The following is a 21,988-nucleotide window of genomic DNA, read 5'->3' as shown; positions in this document are numbered from 1 at the left end:
CTAGGCATGATTTTAGAATCACATAGAGTGTGTGTGTGTTAGGTGAGAGCTTCGGTTAGCCAAAGATTCATATTATAGCTCACTTGGCCATACATATATCCTCACCCCTACCTTAGCCCCATTATAACCTTGAAAAACCTCATGATGTTTGCATTGGTATACTAAATATTTGTCGATTGGTTAGATGAAGAACACAATTTTAGAAAGCATGACTAGAGAAAAGTAGAGTGAATTAACCCTAGACACTTGAGCGATTAGCGTGCATATACACTACCAGTGAGGGTTCAATGCTTGATTATATATTCCCTGCTTTCATGAGTTGTCTTCTCACAAGTTTACTTGCCTTTTATTGTGTGATTTCAATTAGTGGAATCTGATTTATGTTTGTCTTGAAGAACTTATTTACTTTTGACCAAGTAAGACAAAAACATCTTAGCATATAGCTACATACATATGTTGCATCTCATGAGTCTTACTTTTCCCCATTCATTCCTTTTGTCTCCTTGAGCTTAGCATGAGGACATTATAATGTTTAAGTGTGGGGAGATTGATAAACCACTATTGTATGGTTTATCTTGTGCTAATTTGAGTGTTTTTGATCAACTCTCTGCTCACTTATTCATATAATTTGCATGGTTTACAAATCCTTCCTAATTCTATGATATAGTTGAAAACATGTTTCCTGGGGCTTTAAACTATCAAATTTAATTATCCTTTATTACCATTCGATGTCGTGATTTGTGCGTTAAGTGTTTTTAGGCATTATAGGGCAGGAATGGCTTAGAAGATGGAAAGGAAACATGCAAAAATGGAAGGAGCACAAGAAATAAAGGAGATAACCAGCGAGAAGCGACGCGCACGCATGGCTCACGCGTGTGCGCGAATTGGAGTTTGCACGGCAACGCGTGCGAGTACCTGACGCATACGCGTGACATGCGAAGATGACCAGCAATGTGCACGCGTGACTGACGCGTACGTGTGACGTGCGCAGCCTGTAGAAATCGCAGAAAACGCTGGGGGCGATTTTGGGCTGAGTTTGGACCCAGTTTTCGGCCCAGAAACACAAACTAGAGCGAGGGGACACGTAGAGACTCAACACACATTCTCATTTGCATAATTTTTAGTTTTTAGCTTTGAATCTTAGAGAGAAATCACTACTTCCTCTAGGGTCTTCATATTCATAGATTTCTAGTTTTATGCTCTTGATGCTTTGATTTGGATATTGAGAAGAGTCACTACCTCCGTTGAAGTTGCCATTATTCTAGTTTGTTTTCTGATTCCTTTACTCTTTTGATTACCTATTAACCTTGTTCAGATAAGGATGTTTATGATTTTGGGATTTATTAATGAAAAGAACTACTTTGATTTAACTAAAACAAACCAGGTAACCTGATAATATCATTCAAGCATCTTCTATTACTAATATAATGATAATATTATACTATTATCTTTCTTCTCTCATGAATCAAGTCTGGTTCATCAAACAGAGACTATTTACCAAAACTAGAATCAAAACTCCTAACAAATACGGTTAAAAAACTAGGTTCTTCGTGATTGCGTTATCGAGCTTGTTTCAAAAGAGGTTCTAGCTTAAAGATGACATAATGACAATGAGGATCGAAATACTTGTTGACATAGAAGAGGTGTTCCCTTTACTGATCTTCCAGAGAAATCTGTGCCTTCAGAAAAGATCTCGCGTACTCGAAAAACAGGCTTGTTACATTCTACCATCCTAAAAGAAAATTTTGCCCTCAAAATTTCAGCCACGTGTAGAATCCATCTTCAAGCGTTCTATTTCCTTCAATCCATCTTGACGAAGAGATCGGTCTGTTCCTTACAGCATCCAAATCTCACATAGTCATAGCCATGGAGACCATAACAGCTTTGAGGAAAGCTGTATCTCGCATCGATTTATCATTTAGAACTCGATTAAACTATGCCTATTCACAGTCATTGAGGTCTAATCCACACCAAACAATTAATATTAAGGTGATCAGTCTTAATATCTCAAGTTAAGTACAAACATTCCCAAAATGAACGCTCATAGACATTCATGCCAGATGTATCTTAAAGATACCCTAACAGTATGAGACACACAAGCAGAGTATGCAGTAAAGCATAGTTAGTCCACTCCTCAGGCTCTACCAGGAACGAACTACTCTGATACCAAATTGTAATGACCCAATTTTCAGTATGTCTAGATCATACTGGAAACTGAGCGTCACCGACTTGTCTTCCTAATTATTATCTATTATTTATTATATAAGCCTGATTCGTTGTTAAAAGCGTAGTTATTTAGCGAGGTACTTTTTTTTTGAAAATGTTTGAACTAATAAACAGAATCATTCACAATCAATTCGTAAATTAATAACATATACAACAGTTATAAACAACCACACTTATATACATTTCAAACAGTTAACAACATTCGGTTATGTCCTTAGGTGGTCCTTAAGCACTTTTTCCTCCTAAAACACATCAAGAACAACTTTGAATCCATAAAACCTCAACTGACAAAACCTTAATCAACATGTTTGGAAGGTATTCCTCACCTTAAACATGCTGGGAATTGAAGATATTTGGCCCACAAGTCAAGCTTAGCAAGAGATCTAAGGAAGAACATAAAGAAAACACATGTTCATGCATGTTTCCTTGAAAACCGAATTCAAAGGGGAAAGGAACAGCCATCTCACCTTATTCCCAGCCTTGATAAGTTACATGGTTATGTAGAGAAAGAAGAGAGGATCATTTTGGTGAAATTAGAGTTTTAATTTGAGTTTTAGTTCAGAAGAAATCAAGCTTTGAAGATTAAAGTGTCATGAAAGTTTCTCTCTTTTCTCTCTTGTAATTTTCGACCAAAATGAAGAAATTAGACATCCTTGGAGGTCTTGAGGGTGTAAGGTGAGTTGTGATTGGTTAGCTTAGACATGGATTAAAATAATATTAAAATATCTTAGGTGTATAACTACTAAAACTAGATGTATCAGAACACTCGTAAAAACATCTCTAAAAATTCTTTTCTGAGCTACTAGAATAAATGACACTAATAACATATTTAATATTATAATAGAACATGTATGATGAGGCATTAGCATTGCTAAAGTCATCAGAGAGTGCCGGTGCTAAGCTGCACTAGTAAACTGTGAACCCGGTTAAACCGATTTCCTGTTTTTTACTAAAACAGACCAGGTAACCTTATAATATCATTCAAGCATCTTATAATACTAATATAATGATAATATTATACTATTATCTTTCTTCTCTCATGAATTGAGTGCAGTTCGTTAAACAAAGACTATTTATGAAACTAGAATCAAAACTCCTAACCGATACGGTTAAAAAGCTAGGTTCTTCGTGATTGCGTTATCGAGCTTGCCTCAAAAGGGGTTCTAGCTTGAATATGACATAATGACAATGAGGATCGATATACTTGTTGATATAGAAGAGTTGTTCCCTTTACAAATCTTCCGGAGAAATCCGTGCCTTCAGAAAATATCTCGTGTACTCGAAAAATGAGGTTGTTACATTTAAGACATAAATGAAAATGATCATGCAATAAAAACAAGAGAACAAACAATAAAATATAACAGAAAACAGAAAAATTAAAATAAGCAAGGTGATAAAACGGGACCACCTTAGTGATGGCGGCTACCACTTCCTCTAGAAAATCCAATGGTACGCTCGATATATTCAATGTCACGCCCTTGTCTCCGTTGTTATTCCCTCATAACTCTTTATTCTTCCCTCATGGCTCTTTGATCTTCTCTTATTTCAAGGAGGGTGGCGGAATGATCCTAATTTTTCATCCTCAATTTCTCCATATTAATTCTTAGTTCTCCAAGAGAATTATGCCATGGATCCTAATAGCTTTGAGGAGGAAAATACATCCCTTGAGGCATCTCAAAGATCTCATGTTGAGGTGGCTCCACATGCTCTTGTTGTGGTTCATGTGCCGGCTCTCTAGTATGCTCCATCCTACTTTTAGTGATGGGCTTGTCCTCCTTAATAGGAATGTCACCTTCTATGACAATTCCTGCTGAATTGAATAGGTGACATATAAATAGAGTGCTGGAAATTAAAGTGCTGAAAGTAAATTGCGAAATGTAAATGGAGGAAACTTAAATAGCAAGTAACTAAAGAACTGAAACTTAAATGGCAAGATAGTAGAAGCAAGAATGTAAATGACAATGAAAGGTAAATTGTGTGAAATGTAAATGGGTTTTAGGAGCTAGGAATCAAAGAAAGCAGGAAACTCAAAGCAATTAAAGTGAAGAATAACAATTGGAGAGATTCATTAGGGATTGGAGATATCATAATCCATCATGAATCAATGGGTCTCAACTTCATTCTCAATCATATGAAGTAGATCTATGGCGGATTGTAATTAATTGAGTTCCAATTCCTTGGCAACCCAATTTCTCTTAACACAATCAATTTGCAAATTCCTTGATCTAATTGTCATGGGAAGAGGTTAAGTTCAATTCTCTTATCCATAAGGCACACAAGTTCTCAGGATCTCAACTCAAACCAAAATTTATTGATCAAGAGAGTTGTGAGAGAAAGAGCTTCAAACTAATTTCTATGATTCCCCTTTCGAGGCTCATTTAGAAATTTAATGGATCTAAACCCCCTTTCGTTAGTGAATAAATCAATTAAGCATGAAAGTTATCTCTTAGCTACAACAAGCGGATTGAGAAAAAGAAGAATTTCATTCATTAATTTAAATTACAATAGAGCTCCTCCCCTTAATGATGTGGGGTTTAGTTAATTATCGCTCTAAGAACAATTACAGGAAATTGAAATTGCATCAAAGTAAACCAAAACTCAATACAAGCTAATGTAAACTTTATAGAATGTAAAGGAGCATAAAACCAAAATCCTTAGCTAAGCTCCCTGGAACATCCACCAGCGTAAGTGTCCTTATTAAGTTCAAAAGCTCTCCTATATATACTCTTCTTCTCATCTTTAAAATGGGTCTTCAAGTACTTGGATGTGGGCTTTTGGCATTAGTTGAAGCAAATTAGGTGTGGCTCTTTCTGAAGTTAACACTGGCGTTAGCTCACTAACATTCTCATGAGTGCCCCTTAATGATGTGGGGTTTAGTTAATTATTGCTCTAAGAACAATTACAGGAAATTGAAATTGCATCAAAGTAAACCAAAACTCAATACAAGCTAATGTAAAATTTATAGAATGTAAAGGAGCATAAAACCAAAATCCTTAGCTAAGCTCCCTGGAACATCCACCAGCGTAAGTGTCCTTATTAAGTTCAAAAGCTCTCCTATATATACTCTTCTTCTCATCTTTAAAAATGGGTCTTCAAGTACTTGGATGTGGGCTTTTGGCAATAGTTGAAGCAAATTAGGTGTGGCTCTTTCTGAAGTTAACACTGGCGTTAGCTCACTAACGTTCTCATGAGTGCCCCTGGACTGGCGTTAATGATGCCGTTAGTGCATTAACGGTCCCACTAACTTTTTCTTCAAATCAATTATAGCGTTGCCATTGGCTTTAGCACACTAACAGGGCCATCAACGTTCTTACTGTGCGTACATACACTGCCTCGTGCGTGGGCACACCAACCTATTTTCCTCCTGTGCGTACGCACACTAGCCAAATCCTCCAGCCCAAACTCATAAAATAGTCGAAGACGTTAGTGTGCTAACTTAGGCCACTAACGTTGGCACCTCTTCTTGTGTTGTAATGTTAGTGAGCCAACTTAGGCCACTAACGTTGCTTCCTTCTTCCTTGAGTTACGTCAGTGAGCCAACTTTGGCCACTAACGTTGTCTCTCATCCTTGAGTAACGTTGGTGAGTCAACTTTGGCCACTAATGTTGCCTTTCATCCTTGCAATGTTAGTACTAGTGTTAGTGGGCTAACTTTGGCCACTAACGCCAGCTTTTTCTTGTAGAGCCAACGTTAACCATGCCATTGGTGGACCAACTTGGCCACTAACGCTACAGCCTCTGCTTCTTCTCTGCTTCTCCTTTACTTCTCCGTGCCTGTCATCAACCAAAGAAAAGCATCAAAGCTTTGTCATAATCACAAGATAATGCACCATTCATTTCATAAAGTAATTCTTGCACCAGTCCCATGAAAATGTTTATCATTCACAATGTTTGATTGAATTAAGACATGCATACATTACTCATCCAAATGCTTACTTATTGCCTAAGAAAATGCATGAAAACTAAGTAAAAACTAATGAAAATGGCTTGTGAAACTAGCCAAAGATGCTTAGGCATCACAACACCAAACTTAAATCTTGCTTATCCTCAAGCAAGCAGTAAAGCATAAGAGTAATGAATGAAAACACAGAGAGATATAAGTCCTTATTGAAAGATATTCAATCCTGGTTTATGGGGTTTCATGCATGATATCTTTGAAGTTAATAAACTTATTGGTTTCCAGGTTATTACATCCCCTTAATTACTAAATCTGCTGCTTCTATGAAACCTTTTTATTCGTTGATCGTTGTCTTGAGCTTATTGTTTTTCTTTTTCTTACTAGAAGCTTATTCTTTTTATTGAAGCTTAGTATTCTGTGTTAAGGCAGCTCTTTATGATAAGCTTTCAATAAACACTCCCGACCCAGTTAGTTCAAGGTATTGGGTGTTGAAGCACCCCTCAGGACTTACTAACTCAAGCCTCTCCTCAACACATACACACCACAGGCACTTGACTTGTAATCAAATCCTTGGGACATTGATGCCCAGCACCTCTTTGGGTTACTAAATGCTTTGTAGTAAGGTTGCTCTTGACAATGGACTTTTGGTTGATAATCCCAGGTTATTTAACCCAAGTTATCAAGTGATGAAGTACTCCTTAGAACCTAATCATCCAAGCATATCCTAGTACAAAAGCATCACAGGCATATATCTTTAGGGTCAAGCTATTGGTGCCGAGCTTAGTCATTTTTCTTCTTTCTTTATTGTTGCCAACCTTAGTGCTGACGTTAGTAGGCTAACTTGGCCACTAACGACAACCTCTTTCTTTTTTTTATTTTTCTTTCCTTCAAGGATCTTTTGTTCACAAAGGTTTCATACAATGCACACTAAGCTTATACTTAAGGGAACACTCTATCCTTTAACTTTATTTGTGAACATACCAAGTATTCAAGCATGCACCACCACATAACCTTAGGACTTTAATTCTATCATTCTAACAAATTGGACTTTTACTCTTTCTCTGTTTTATAACATTCTCTTTTATTAAAGCATAGGGAACAAAGCATACAATTCAAGCAAGATGAAATGATATAGGCACTTGAACTAGCAAGCCAAAATGACATAGAGACAAACATAATGTAGATGAATCATGACTAAGAGGACATTGATCGATAGGGACACAATTGCACATTCAATTAACACATTTAAGTTAGAGATAGTCATGTAACAATACAACCTCTTGGTGTCCACTTGTTTACTCTTTGTCATCACCATCTTTTGACTTTTGTATCCTTATTCTATCTCTCTAGATGGTGGTGCATATTCCCTCCAAGAGGTGAAATGACTATCTGCAAAGATATTGAAAGTTTCTTGTTCCCCAAGCACTTGAGAGATGGTTAGCATGCATGTATGCTTGTGATTTTCTGAACTTAAGTTGGTGTGTGAACACCAAACTTAGTTCCTTGCCTACTTCTATATGCAGCAAATTGAATACATAGAGAAAACAGCATGTGCTTTTATTGAGGAAACAAACTATGAACTAGAAATTAAACAACTGTTAAGTAGTTTCCATGGTTGTTTGGAGTAATGACTAGTCATACTATTTGGAGGGTTGCAATGTGTTTCAATGAAATTTGTGGTGGAACACCAAACTTAGCGTCACACATTCACCCTTGAATTGTTTACTTATGAGCTTACTTTGGTCTGTAACACCAAACTTAACTCATTACAATGCTGGAAAATCTACTTAACTCTCTTATTGAAAAGGAAAAAGAAAAGACTTAAGAAAAGAAAGTTACCTCTAATTAGGTTGCCTCCCAACAAGCTCTCTTTTATCGTCACTAGCTTGACGTCCTTAATTTTTGTTCAAGTCAGCTCATGAATGCTCTCCATCTTGTTCCATGGTCCTCCCAGGTAGTGCTTCACCCTGTGACCATTCACTGTGAATATATCCTTTGAAGTTTCATTTCAAAGTTCAAGATTTCCATGTGGTGAAACCTTGGTCACCAAATAAGGACCAGTCCATTTGGACTTGAGTTTTCCAGGGAAAATCTTGAGCTTGGAATTATACAATAGCACTTCTGGTCCTGGCTCAATATCTCTTGCAATTTTTTTATCATGCCATATTTTGCTCCTCTCCGTGTAGATCTTAGCACTTTTATAAGCTTCCAGTCTGAATTCATCCAATTCATTAAGCTACAGTAATCTCTTTTCTCCTACTCTTTAGGAATCAAGATTGAGGAACTTATTGGCCCAAAAAGCCTTGTGCTCGAGCTTCACAGGAAGGTGGCAGGATTTGCCATAGAAAAGCTGAAATGGTGACCTCCCGATTGGGGTTTTGAATGTAGTTCTATATGCCAACAGGGCATCATCCAACATCCTTACCCAGTATTTTCTTGTAACTCTAACCGTTTTCTCTAGAATTCTTTTTCACTCTCTGTTTGCTAACTCAGCCTAGCCATTAGTTTGAGGATGGTATGGTGTAGCCACTTTGTGAGTTACTCCATATCTGTGGGGCAGCTTATCCATCTATTTGTTACAAAAGTGACTGCCACCATCACTAATGAGGCCTTTAGGCACTCCAAATCTGGTGAAGATATACTTCCTGAGAAACTGGCAAACAATGTTTGCATCACATGTGGTTATTGCTATGGCTTTCACCCATTTGGAGACACATTCTACTGCCACCAATATATACTTGAATGAGTGCGATGGTGGAAACGGTCCCATGAAATCTATTCCCCAAAGGTCAAACAATTCTACTTCCAATATGAAATTCTAGGGCATTTCATTTCTCCTTGTTAGGCCTCCTGCTCTTTGGCATTCATCACACTGAATTACAAACTTCTTGACGTCTTTGAATATAGATGGCCAATAGAACCCACTCTGAAGAACTTTGGGCGCTGTTCTTTCGACCCCAAAATATCCACCATAATCTGAACTATGGCAGTGCCATAGGATGTTTGTCATCTCACTTTCTGGCAAACACCTTCTAATTATCCCATCATGACATCTCCTGAATAGAAAAGGTTCATCCCACAAGAATTTCTTAGCTTCAGTGAGCAACTTCTTCACTTCTTGCCTTGTGAAATATTGAGAAATCCTTCTTCCCACCTTGTAGTTTGCAATATCAGCAAACCAACGTGCTTGTTGGACTTGAAATAGATGCTCATCTGGGAATTTCTCAGTCACTGGTTGTGGTGCTTCTTGGTTAATCTCTTGTGGTAACCTTGACAAATAATCTGGAACTTGGTTCTCACTTCCTTTCCTATCCCTTACTTTAATGTCAAACTCTTGTATCAACAGCACCCACCTAATAAGCCTTGGCTTAGCATCCTACTTAGACATGAGATACTTGAGAGCAGCATGGTCAGTATATACTACAACTTTTGAACCAATCAAGTATTGCCTGAATTTATCAAATGCATATACAATTGCCAATAGTTCTTTTTCTGTGGTGGTGTAATTTTTCTGTGTCTCATTTAACACTTTACTTGCATAGTATATGACATAATGCAATCTATCCTTCCATTGTCCCAATACAGCACCAATTGTAAAGTCACTTACATCACACATTAGTTCAAAGGGAAGTCCTCAGTCTAGGGGTGTGATAATTGGTGTTGTAGTCAGTTTAGTTTTCAAAGTTTCAAAAGCATGCTTGCAGTTATCATCAAAGATAAAAGGATTGTCAACCACTAGCAAGTTGCTTAGTGGTTTAGCTATCTTTGAGAAATCTTTGATAAATCTCTTGTAAAATCCAGCATGCCCAAGAAAACATCTCACTGCTTTCACATTGATTGGTATAGGAAGCTTTTTTATGATCTCTATTTTAGCCTTGTCAACTTCTATACCCTTGTTTGAAACTTTATGCCCAAGAACAATACCTTATAGTAACATAAAATGACATTTTTCCAATTCAAGACTAAGTTTATTTTTTGGCATATTTTCAAGAAAAGGATTATATGATGCAAACAAGTATCAAAAGAATTACCAAAAACAGAAAAATCATCCATAAAAACCTCTAAGAATTTCTCTACCATATCAGAGAATATGGAAAGCATACACCTTTGAAAGGTTGTTGGGGCATTGCACAGCCCAAAGGGCATCCTTTTGTAGGCAAAGACTCTGAAGGGACAAGTGAAAGAAGTCTTTTCTTGGTCCTTGGGATCTACCACTATCTGACTGTACCCGGAGTACCCATCTAAGAAGCAACAGTAGGCATGGCCAGCCAATCTTTCTAGCATATGATCAATGAAGGGGATAGGAAAGTGGTCTTTCCTTGTAGCATCATTCAATCTTCTGTTGTCAATGCGCATTCTCTACCTGGTCGTCCTTGTAGGGATGAGCTCATTCCTTTCATTGAAGATGACAGTCATGCCTCCCTTCTTTGGTACCATCTGGATTGGACTCACCCAAGGACTGTCAGAAATGGGGTATATGATTCCAGCATTTCATAACTTCATCACCTCCTTTTGAACCACCTCTTTCTTGGATAGATTAAGCCTCCTTTTTGATTGCACCACTGGCCTTGAGTTCTCCTCTAGCTAAATTTTATGCCTGCAAATAGCAGGACTTATACCCTTGATGTTATCAATTGTCCACCCTAGAGCAGTTTTGTGAGTTTTTAACACCTCAAGCAACTTTGCTTCATCTTGTGTACTCAGAGAGGAGTTGATGATTACTGGAAATGTTTCCTCCCCACCAAGAAATGCATATTTGAGATGAGGTGGTAGAGGCTTCATGTCTAACTTTGGTGCCTCCTCTTTCTTTCCTTCAAGTGAATTTTCAGTTACTTGCTTCTCTTTGGCATCTTCATCTTGAATCCTTTGAACTTCTTCTTCTTGTTCTTCAAGATGGCTTGTCTTAAGTACTTCTTCCACCAAGGTTTCTATCGTCTCTACCCTCATATGGTTGTCTTTCTCAGGGAGGTATTGCATTACCTTAAAGACATTGATGATCATTTGCTTATTATGTACCCTGAGAACCATTTCACCTTTTTCTACATCAATGATGGCTCTTGCTGCGGCTAAGAAAGGTCACCCGAAGATAATTGAGTTGTGTCCCTCCTCTTCCATATCTAGGATTACAAAGTCAGCAGGGAAGATGAACTCTCTAACCTTCACCAATAAGTTTCTCACAACTCCATTAGGTATCTTGAGTGATCTATCTGCCATATGAAGTGACATTCTGGTGGGTTTAACTTACTCTATTAATAGATTTTTCATCATTGAGAGTGGCATCAGATTTATACCAGCACCCAGGTCACAGAGAACTCTTTCTAATGTTATGTTTCTTGTAATACATGATATGACGAAACTCCCTAGGTCCTTGAGTTTTGGTGGAATACCTCTTTGAATTACAACACTGTATTCTATGGTGAGGATCACAGTTTCCTTCTTTTTCCTGCTCCTTTTCTTGTTAATGAGTTCCTTGAGAAACTTTGCATAGAGTGGCATTTGTTCTAAGGATTCAGCTAGTGGGATGTTGATCTCCAATTTCTTGAAAATCTCCAAGAACTTAGGGAATTGTTGATCCTTCATCTCATTGTGAAATCTCAGAGGGTAAGGAAGTGGAGGAACATTTGGTTTCACCTCCTCTTTCTGCTCTTGTGTTTGTGTCTCTAAGACTTGCTTGCCTTTCCTTGGAGCTTGTGGTTTATCATCTTTTTTGGGATCCTCCTTGTCATTTTTCTCAGCCTCTGTCTCTTCCTTGCTATTTTTTTCCAATGTTTTACCACTCCTAAGTTGTATTGCCTTGCACTCCTCCTTTGGATTTGGAATGGTGACACTTGGAAAGGCATTGATTGGCCTCTCAGTAGGCTGTTTGGACAATTGCCCAATTTGTCTTTCAAGGTTTCTCATTGATGCTTCATAGTTATTGTTTGCCATCTCTTGGTTCTTCTTTTACCCAAGAAGAACCAATTATTGATGAGAGGTTGTGGTTGTGGTTGTGGATGAGAGGTTGGTTGTTGATGGAAGTTGGTTGGGGTGTTTGAAGGGTTATTTTGTGGGTAGAATGTGAACGTAGAGACGTTATTTTATGGTTTTCTGTATGGATTATTGTTAGTGGGGTGATGGTTTTGGTTGCTTGTGTTGCGAAAGTTATTGGAGTTAGAGTTCCTCTGCCATTGGTTCTAGTTATCTCCCCATCTCAAGTTGGGATGGTTCCTCCATGAGGAGTTATATGTGTCCCCATGAAAATCATTGTGGTGGGGGTTTGTGTTATGCATGAATTGGAGTACCTCAGGGTGCTGCTCATTGTTATATGCCTCAAAGCTTTCTTCATTTTGGCCCCATGCATTTGGTGCTTGGCTTACGGTGCTAATTGCAGCCAATTGCATTCCATCCATCTTTTTTATCATCATTTCCATCTGCTGCTGAAGTTGTTGGTGCATCAACTTGTTCTGGGCTAGGATAGCATCCATACCCTCAAGCTTAAATATACCTCAGTTGCTTGTCTCTCTGAGGAGTAGAAATACTGATTATTAGCCACCATATCTATGAGATCATGTGCCTCCTCTGGAGTTTTCATCATTTGAAGTGACCCTTCTGAAGAGTAGTCCAATGCCTTTCTTGCTTTCATGGAGAGACCTTCATAGAAATTCTGGAGCTTCACCCACTCACTAAACATATCTGAAGGACATCTTCTGATTAGTGTCTTGTACCTCTCCCAGACCTCATATAAGGATTCTCCTTCCAATTGTCTGAACATTTGCACCTCAGTTTTGACCTTGATGATTCTTTTAGGGGGGTAGATCTTGGCCAAGAATTTGCTAACCAAGTCATCCCAACTTGTGACGCTCTCTTTTGGAAAAATTTCCAACCACTGAGTCGCTTTGTCCCTGAGAGAGAAGGGAAATAGAAGTAGCTTGTAGATGTCTGGGTTCACTCCATTAGTTTTGATAATGTCACAAATCCTTAGGAAAATCGATAGATGTTGATTAGGGTCCTCCGAGGCACTTCCTCCATACTGACAATTATTCTGAACCAACGTAATGAGTTGAGGTTTAAGCTCAAAATTGTTGGCATGTACATTAGGGGTGAGTATACTACTCCCACAATTCTAATGACAAGTCATCTTATGCTAGTTTCACAAGAATTTTTCACTTGTTTCATTAAGTTTTTATGCACTTTCTTGCATAATAAGTAAGCAATTAGATTGAAATTTCATGCATTTCCCAAGTCAATTAAACATGGTTGTTTATGTGCTTATTCATAAGGTTTTATGCAACTTTTACTAGATGTTATGAATTATGCAAATACCTCATGTTTACAACAAACTTTGAGGCAATTGTTGATTGATTGTAGGTGGAAATAAGGCAAGAAAGAAGTAAGAAATAAGAGGAGGAAAGAGAGCAAAAAGTATTGAAGAAGAGAGGGAGATGCAACGTTGGTGGTAACGTTGATCCACCAACGTTGCAGGCAACACTTTTGAAGGAAAAAAATTGGGTGCCAATGTTGAGGGCAACGTTGGGGATCCAACGTTGCCTCAAACGTGGGAAGAGAGATGAGCTTTGATGCCAACGTTGGAGGGAACATTGGCAAACCAACGTTACCTCCAACGCTTGTGCTAAATTGCATTTCTGGAGCTAAAAGATTTTTGGGCGACGTGTACACGTCTATTACGCGTACGCGTGAAAGTGGAAAAATTTTGAATCCACGCATATGCGTGGGTCACGCGTAAGCATGACCAAACAAATGTTGGAGGTCCAACGTTGCCTCAAACGTTGCCTCCAACGTCCGTGACGAGCATCCCAGATTTGGATTTGGAAACTTTGCATCGACGCATACGTGTGGGTCACGCATACGCGTGGATGCAGATTTTGGCCAGACACGCCAACGCATGAGCGAAGCACACGCGCAAAATGCCATTTTGATGCGTACGCGTGGGCAACACGCACGCGTCGGTGGAAAAACATTGGTACATCAACGTTGAGTCAAACATTGGTGCCAACGCTCATCCCTTTGAAAAGAATTCCTCAAGCCCATCATTTGACTCAACGTTTTCTTGCAAACGTTGAGGCTAACGTTAACATTAGCTCCAAGGCAATTAAACACCCATGCTGATTTTTAAGATGAATTTCCAATTGCCCTTTTCAAGATCACTGAGACCCACTCTTGCTTGCTTCAAGAAGGCCCAAGCGAAGGACTTGAAGATCAATTTAGAAAGTGTATTAAATAGAAGGAAATTTCATTTAGAGGGGAGTCAGTAAGGAATTTTGCATAGGGGTTAGCTGGTTGGCTAGTCAGTAGGGTATTGGGAGCTGTAGTAGTTAGTTACAAATCTGAGATTTTGCATTTTCCTTTTTGTATTTTTCTTCTGCACTTCTCTTTGCAACTTTTTATTTCTGGTTTTACTTGAGCAATGATGAACTAAACCCCAAATTCATTAGGGGGAGGAGTTCTATTGTAATTCCAATGAAATAATGAAATTCTTCTTCTCCTCAATTCATTATTGGATATCTTCTGTTTTGATTTAGAATTCTTCACTCCAGAAAGGGGGTTGAATTCAGTTGAATGCTTGTGTGAGCCTCTGAAGGGAAATCACTTGCATTAGAATTGGAGCTCTATCCTTCACTACTCTCTTGATCAACACCATTCGGGAGGAATTGAGATCTTGAGATTTAGTGTGGCTTATGGATGAGAGATTTGCACTTAACCTCTTCTCATGACAATTAGATCAAGGAATTAGCAAGATTGATTGTGATTAGAGAAATTGGATTGCCAAGGAATTGGGATCCAATCAATTTCAATCCGCCATAGATCTACTCAAATGATTGAGGAAGGAGTTGAGACCCAATTAATTCATGAAGGATTGGAATATCTATGATCCCTAATGAATCGCTTTCTCTAATTTTCTTCATTTTAAACTTCTCTGATTTCAATTCGCATTTGATTTGTCTTGCTGTTTGATTCCTTGCACCCAATTTCCTTTATAATTCATGCAATTTAAGTTTTCTCGCAATTTAGATTATGCAATTTTACTTTCTTGCACTCCAAGATCCAGTTATTTACATATCTTGCAATTTAAGTTTCAGCTATTTTAATTTTCTTGCACTTTAAGATTAAGCAATTTAAGTTTCTTGCCATTTAAGTTTCAGTTAATTTACATTTTACAACTTAGATTCATAGCAATTTACATTCTGTCAATCAATTTCCACTCAAATAATCAATATTACCTTAACTAAATTCATCACCATACTAAAGTTTCTTAATCCATCAATCCCTGTGGGATCGACCTCACTCCTATGAGTTATTACTACTTGGTGCGACCCGGTTCATTTGCCGGTTAGTTTGTGTGGAATTGATTTCCCCTCACCAAGTTTTTGGCGCCGTTGCCGGGGATTGATTTAGATTGACAATAATTAAGTAAGGTGATAATCTAGATTAAGCATTTTCTTTTGTTTTTGCTAAGCATACTAACTGTTTAAGTTTTTGTTTCTGCTAACCTTAACTTCACTCTAGCAATACAGTGTTCCATTTGAGTTTTTAGTTTGTTTGTGTTTGTATGCCAGGAGGGAGAAGAGGTGAGTCCACTTCTTTTGATTCTGAGCCAGAGAGAACATTTTTGAGATTGAGAAGAGAAGCAAGAGGGAAGGGAGTTATTGGAGAAGAAGAATCAGAAGAGGAAGATCAAGAGATGGAAGGTAACTTACCTAATCCACCTGAGGATGTAACCAACAACAATGGTCAGCCCTCATAGAAGAGTTTTAGCTTCATATACCATCCCCAACCCAAGGAATTGTGGAAGCAGTATCTTAACCCCCAATGTCCATGCTAATAACTTCGAACTCAAGCCTCAATTGATTACCCTGGTCCAGAATAATTGTCAGTATAGAAGAAATGCTGTTGAAGATCTGAACCAAAACCTCTCTGTATTTTTAAGAATATGTGATACTGTTAAAACAAATGGAGTCCACCCTGACATCCATAAGCTCTTATTATTCTCATTCTCACTGAGAGACAAAGCCACACATTGGCTAGAAACCTTCCCTAAAGAAAGCATCACTAACTGGGATGATCTAGTTAGCAAATTTCTAGCCAAATTCTACCCCCCTCAAAGAGTCATTAAGCTAAAAACTGATGTGCAAACCTTCAGGCAGCAAGAAGGAGAATCATTGTATCAAGCCTGGGAGAGGTATAAAGCTTTGATCAGAAGGTGTCCAGAGGGAATGTTCAGTGAGTGGGTGGAGCTGCAGAATTTCTATGAGGGCTTGAATATGAGTTCAAGGAAAGCATTGGAATCCTTGCAAATGATAAAAACTTCTCAAGAGGCACATGATCTTATAGACATGGTAGCCAACAATGAGTATTTTTACTCTTCTGAAAGGCAAGCAGCTCTAAAGAGAGGTTGGTGTGGGAAATCGTGATTCACACTTTTCACATCTCCGCACAACTAACCAGCAAGTGCACTAGGTCGTCCAAGTAATAAACCTTACGTGAGTAAGGGTCGATGCCACGGAGATTGTCGGCTTGAAGCAAGCTATGGACATCTTGTAAATATCAGTCAGGCGGATTCAAATGGTTATGAGGTTTTGATAATTAAAATATAAATAAAACATAAAATAAAATAAAGATACTTATGTAATTTATTGGTGCGAATTTCAGATAAGCGTCTGGAGATGCTTTGTTGCTTCTGAACATCTGCTTTCCTATTGCCTTCTTCCAACTATGCGTGCTCCCTTCCATGGCAAGATGTAGGATCCTCTCAGTGAGAATGGTCCTCTACGGTTTCTGCACGGCTAATCAACTGTCGAATTTCTCGTCTCGGATGAAAAATACCAGGTACAGCTACCGCATGGCTAATCATCTGTCGGTTCCCGCTAGCATCGAAATAGGATCCATTGATCCTTTTGCACACTATCACTGCACCCAACATTCGCAGGTTTGAAGCTCGTCACAGTCATCCCTTCCCAGTTCCTACTAGAAATACCACAGACAAGGTTTAGACTTTCCGGATCCCAGGAATGGCTGCCAATTGGTTCTAGCCTATACCACAAAGATACTAATCTCACGGACTCAGTCCATGTATTAGATATCCAAGAGAATATACTCCAGCTGTCATCCAATGACTATGCTGAACATCATGTAGACCGCTTTGTGGTTGTCAGGCACGCAGATCTTGGCTGAGCGAGTAACGAAGATTGGGTGATTGTCACGGGTCACCCCTTCATTCTGACTTAACTGAATTAAGTACGAGAGTATATCTTGGAGAAGAAGTAGGCATGAATTGAAAGAGAAAACAGTAGTAATTGCATTAATTCATGAAGAACAGCAGAGCTCCACACCTTAATCTATGGGGTGTAGAAACTCCACCGTTGAAAATACATAAGTGAAAATAGTCTAGGCATGGCCAAATGGCCAGCCTCCAAAACGTGAAAATATGATTTATGATCGCATGTTCCAAAACTCTGAATACAATAGTAAAAAGTGCTATTTATACTAAACTAGCTACTAGGGATTACAGAAAATAAGTAACTAAGTACAGATAGTGCAGAAATCCACTTCTGGGGCCCACTTGGTGTATGCTTTGGCTGAGCATTGAGCTTTACACGTGCATAGGCTGTTTCTGGAGTTAAACGCCAGCTTTGGTGCCAGTTTGGGCGTTTTATGTCAGGAAGTTTTAGGCTGTCTTTGGATGCCAGTTTGGGCCTTTAAATATCCGGCAACGTATAGACTATTATATACAGGATGTCTACTTTCCAACCCAATTAAGAGCGTGCCAATTGGGCTTCTGTAGCTCCAGAAAATCTACTTCGAGTGCAGGAGGGTCAGAATCCAACAGCATCTGCAGTCCTTTTTCAGCCTCTGAATCAGATTTTTGCTCAGGTCCCTCAATTTCAGCCAGAAAATACTGGAAATCACAAAAAAATACACAAACTCATATTAAAGTCTAGAAATTTTATTTTTGAATAAAAACTAATAAAAATATAATAAAAAGTAACTAAAACATACTAAAAACTATGTAAAAATAATGTCAAAAAAGGGTATAAATTATCCGCTCATCACAACACCAAACTTAAATTGTTGCTTGTCCCCAAGCAACTAAAAACATAATAGGATAAAAAGAAGAGAAAATACAATAAATTCCAAACTTTTCAATGAACTTAGTTCCAATCAGATGAGCGGGACTTGTAGCCTTTTTACTTCTGAACAGTTTTGGCATCTCATTTTATCCTTTGAAGTTCAGAATGATTGGCATCCATAGGAACTTAGAATTCAGATAGTGTTATTGATTCTCTTAGTTCAGTATGTTAATTCTTGAACACAGCTACTTTATGAGTCTTGGCCGTGACCGTAAGTATTTTATTTTCCAGTATTACCACCGGATACATAAATGCCACAGACACATAACTGGGTGAACCTTTTCAGATTGTGACTCAGCTTTGCTAGAGTCCCCAGTTAGAGGTGAAACCAGAGCTCTTAAGCACACTCTTTTTGCTTTGGACCACGACTTTAACCGCTCAGTCTTAAGCTTTTCACTTGATACCTTCACGCCACAGGCACATGGTTAGGGACAGCTTGATTTAGCCATTTAGGCTAGGATTTTATTCTTTTGGGCCCTCCTATCCATTAATTCTCAAAGTCTTGGATCCTTTTTACCCTTACCTTTTGGTTTAAAGGGCTATTGGCTTTTTTTTGGCTTGCTTTTTCTTTTTCTTTCTTTTTTTCTTTATTTTTTTTGCCATTTTTTTCACCACAAGAACAGAGGAAGGAGGTGAAACCCTACATTCCTCCTCTGCCATACCGTCAAAGGCTGCAAAGAGAGCTCAAGGATCAACAATTTCGCAAGTTTTTGGAGGTGTTTAAGAAGCTGGAAATCAACATTCCCCTTGCTGAAGCTTTAGAGCAAATGCCATTGTATGCTAAATTCCTCAAGGAACTCATTAACAAGAAGAGAAGCTAGAATGAGAAGGAGACCGTGATCTTGACACAAGAATTCAGTGCAGTGATTCAAAAAGGTCTCCCACCAAAGCTCAAAGATCCTGGGAGTTTCATCATATCATGCACCATAGGCAATATGACCTTGGAAAAAGCTCTCTGTGACTTAGGTGCTAGCATCAATTTGATGCCTCTCTCACTATTGAAAAAGCATGCAACAGGGGAAGTCAAGCCCATCAGAATGTCATTGCAAATGGTGGATAGATCGCTTAGAATACCCAATGGGGTTGTGGAGAACTTATTGGTGAAGGTTGGAGAATTCGTCTTCCCTGCCGATTTTGTCATTTTGGACATGGAAGAAGAAGGCCACAACTCAATTATGTTGGGTAGACCTTTCATGGCAACAGCAAGAGCTATCATTGATGTGAAGAAAGGGAAGATGACCCTCAGGGTGCACAGTGAGCAAGTGATCATCAATGTCTTTAAGGCCTTACAATATCCCCCTGAGAAGGAAAAGCATATGAGGGTGGAAATGATAGAATAATTGGAAGAAGAGCTACTTGAAGCCAACAGTCAGTAGGAACAAGAAGAGGAAATAGGAACAGAATAAGTTGTCTCAAGAGAACAAGTGACTGAAATCTCTTTTGAAGGCAAGAAAAAGGAGGTACCAAAGCAAGAGTTAAAGCCCCTCCCTCGTCATCTCAAATATGTATATCTTGGTGAAGAAGATAGTCTTCCAGTAATCATTAGTTCATCCTTGAGCACATAGAATGAAACCAAATCGATTGAGGTGTTGAACACTGACAAGACAGCTTTAGGATAGACAATTGATGATATCAAGGGCATAAGCCCTGCAATTTGTATGCACAAAATCTTACTAGAAGAGGACTCAAGACATGTGGTACAACTCCAAAGAAGGCTTAACCCAACCATGAAGAAAGTGGTCAAAAAAGAAGTAATGAAGCTGTGGAATGCTGGAATCATATACCCAATCTCTGACAGCTCTTGGGTAAGCCCAGTTTATGTAGTGCCAAAGAAAGGTGGCATGACTCTCATCTTTAATGAAAAGAATGAACTCATCCCTACAAAGACAGTGACATGGTAGAGAATGTGCATTGACAACAGAAGGCTGAAAGATGCCATAAGGAAAGATCACTTTTCTCTCCCCTTTATTGATCAGATGCTGGAAAGATTGGCTGGCCATGCATACTATTGCTTCTTGGATGGGTACTCTAGGTACAATCAGATAGTGGTAGATCCCAAGGTTCAAGATAAGACATCCTTCACATGTCCATTCGGAGTCTTTGCCTACAGAATGATGCCCTTTGGGCTGTGCAATGCCCTTGCTACTTTTCAAAGTTGTATGCATTCTATATTTTCTGACATGTAAGAAAAATATTTAGAAGTCTTCATGGATGATTTCTCTGTCTTTCGCAATTCATTTGATACTTGCTTTCATCATTTAACTCTTGTCTCGAAAAGATGCCAAGAAACTAATCTGCTCTTGAATTGGGAGAAATGCCATTTCATGGTTCTCGAAGGGATAGTTCTTGGGCATAAGGTTTCAAGCAAAGGTATAGAAGTTGATAAAGCTAAGAATGAAATCATAGAAAAGCTTCCTATACCAATCAATGTAAAAGCAGTGATAAGTTTTCTTTGGCATGCTGGTTTTTATAGGAGATTGATAAACCACTATTTTATGGTTTATCTTGTGCTCAATTGAGTGGATTTTATCAACTCTTTACCCACTTATTCATAATATTTGCATGGTTTTATATTTCCTTCTTGATTTTGTGCTATGATTGAAAACATGCTTCTTTGATCTTATATTTGCTTATTATTAATCCTCTCTTATTACCATTAGATGCCTTGATACGTGTGTTAAGTGATCTCAGAGACTACAGGGCAGGAATGGTTTAGAGGATGGAAAGGAAGCATGCAAAAGTGGGAGGAATACAAGAAGTTGAAGAAATTGCAAAGCTGTCAGCCTGACCTCTTCGCATTCAAACAGCTATAACTTTAGCTATAGCGGTCCAAACGATGCGGTTCCAGTTGCGTTGGAAAGCTAACGTCTCGGGTTTCGATTTGATATATAATATGCTATAGTTGCTCTGACGCTAGGCAATGCGACCGCGTGCTCCATGCGGTCGCATCGCAGTAACGGAATTCTAGCGTGGTTGAATTCGAGACCAGCGAATTCTGGACTGTTTCTGACCCAGTTCTCGGCCCAGAAAACACAGATTAGAGGCTATAAAGTGGAGGAATGCATCCATTCATAAGGAGGCTCTCACATTCACAATTTTAGGAGTAGATGTAGTTTTTTTAGAGAGAGAGGTTCTCTCCTCTCTCTTAGGATTAGGATTTAGGACTTCTCTTAGTTTTAGGAGTGACTCTCAATCCAAGGTTCAATGCTCTTTTTATTTATTTCTCTAATTTAATTTGTATGTCAGATTTAAGTTCTTTTGTGAATGCAATTCGAGGTATTTTCAGACTTAATTTTGCTTTGCTTTATTTATATGAATGCTTTTGGTCTTGGTTAAGAAATCAGTAACTCAGGAATTATCCAACTCAATAGCATAATTAATAATTGTTATCCTTGCTAATTGAATTGATCTTCAATAATCCCAATCTTTTCTTAGGAATTAACTAGGATTCAAAGATCTAACTAATTAGTCGCTTGACCTTCCCTTGTTATAGCAAAGGTTAACTAAGTGGAATTAAGATTCAGTTTTCATCATCATTGATAAGGATAACTAGACTGGACTTCCAATTTCTCATACCTTACCAAAAGTTTATTTTACAGTCATTTATTTATTTTATTTGTCACTTAAATATATCTGTGCTCATTGCCGAAGCTCTAAAACCCCCAATTTACAAAACTCATAACCAATAATAAGAACATACTTCCCTGCAATTCCTTGAGAAGACGACCCGAGGTTTGAAT

The 21,988-nt window shown here is 38.4% G+C and overlaps 2 protein-coding genes across 2 annotated transcripts; one reads left to right on the top strand and one right to left on the bottom strand.

The window, feature by feature from the left end:
* Positions 1–8,941: 8,941 nt before the first annotated feature.
* LOC148564817 (uncharacterized) lies at positions 8,942–12,874 on the bottom strand. The gene is made up of 7 exons (XM_088487093.1): positions 12,608–12,874; positions 12,405–12,566; positions 11,511–11,982; positions 10,721–11,189; positions 10,487–10,582; positions 10,229–10,364; positions 8,942–9,499 (listed from the first exon to the last, which is right to left on the bottom strand). The coding sequence occupies exons 1-7, from the start codon at positions 12,872–12,874 to the stop codon at positions 8,942–8,944; spliced, it is 2,160 nt and encodes a 719-aa protein (XP_088343219.1).
* Positions 12,875–19,183: 6,309 nt separating this feature from the next.
* Positions 19,184–19,588, top strand: LOC148564816 (uncharacterized). The gene has a single exon (XM_088487092.1). It carries the CDS (start codon positions 19,184–19,186, stop codon positions 19,586–19,588), a length of 405 nt encoding a protein of 134 aa, XP_088343218.1.
* The last annotated feature ends 2,400 nt before the right edge of the window (positions 19,589–21,988 follow it).

Source organism: Arachis ipaensis, chromosome B5, assembly GCF_059453495.1.
Source record: "Arachis ipaensis isolate K30076 ecotype BB chromosome B5, ASM5945349v1, whole genome shotgun sequence".
Lineage (NCBI taxonomy): Eukaryota > Viridiplantae > Streptophyta > Magnoliopsida > Fabales > Fabaceae > Arachis > Arachis ipaensis.
Note: the sequence above shows the minus strand (reverse complement) of the source record. Positions and strands in the feature narration are given on the sequence as shown.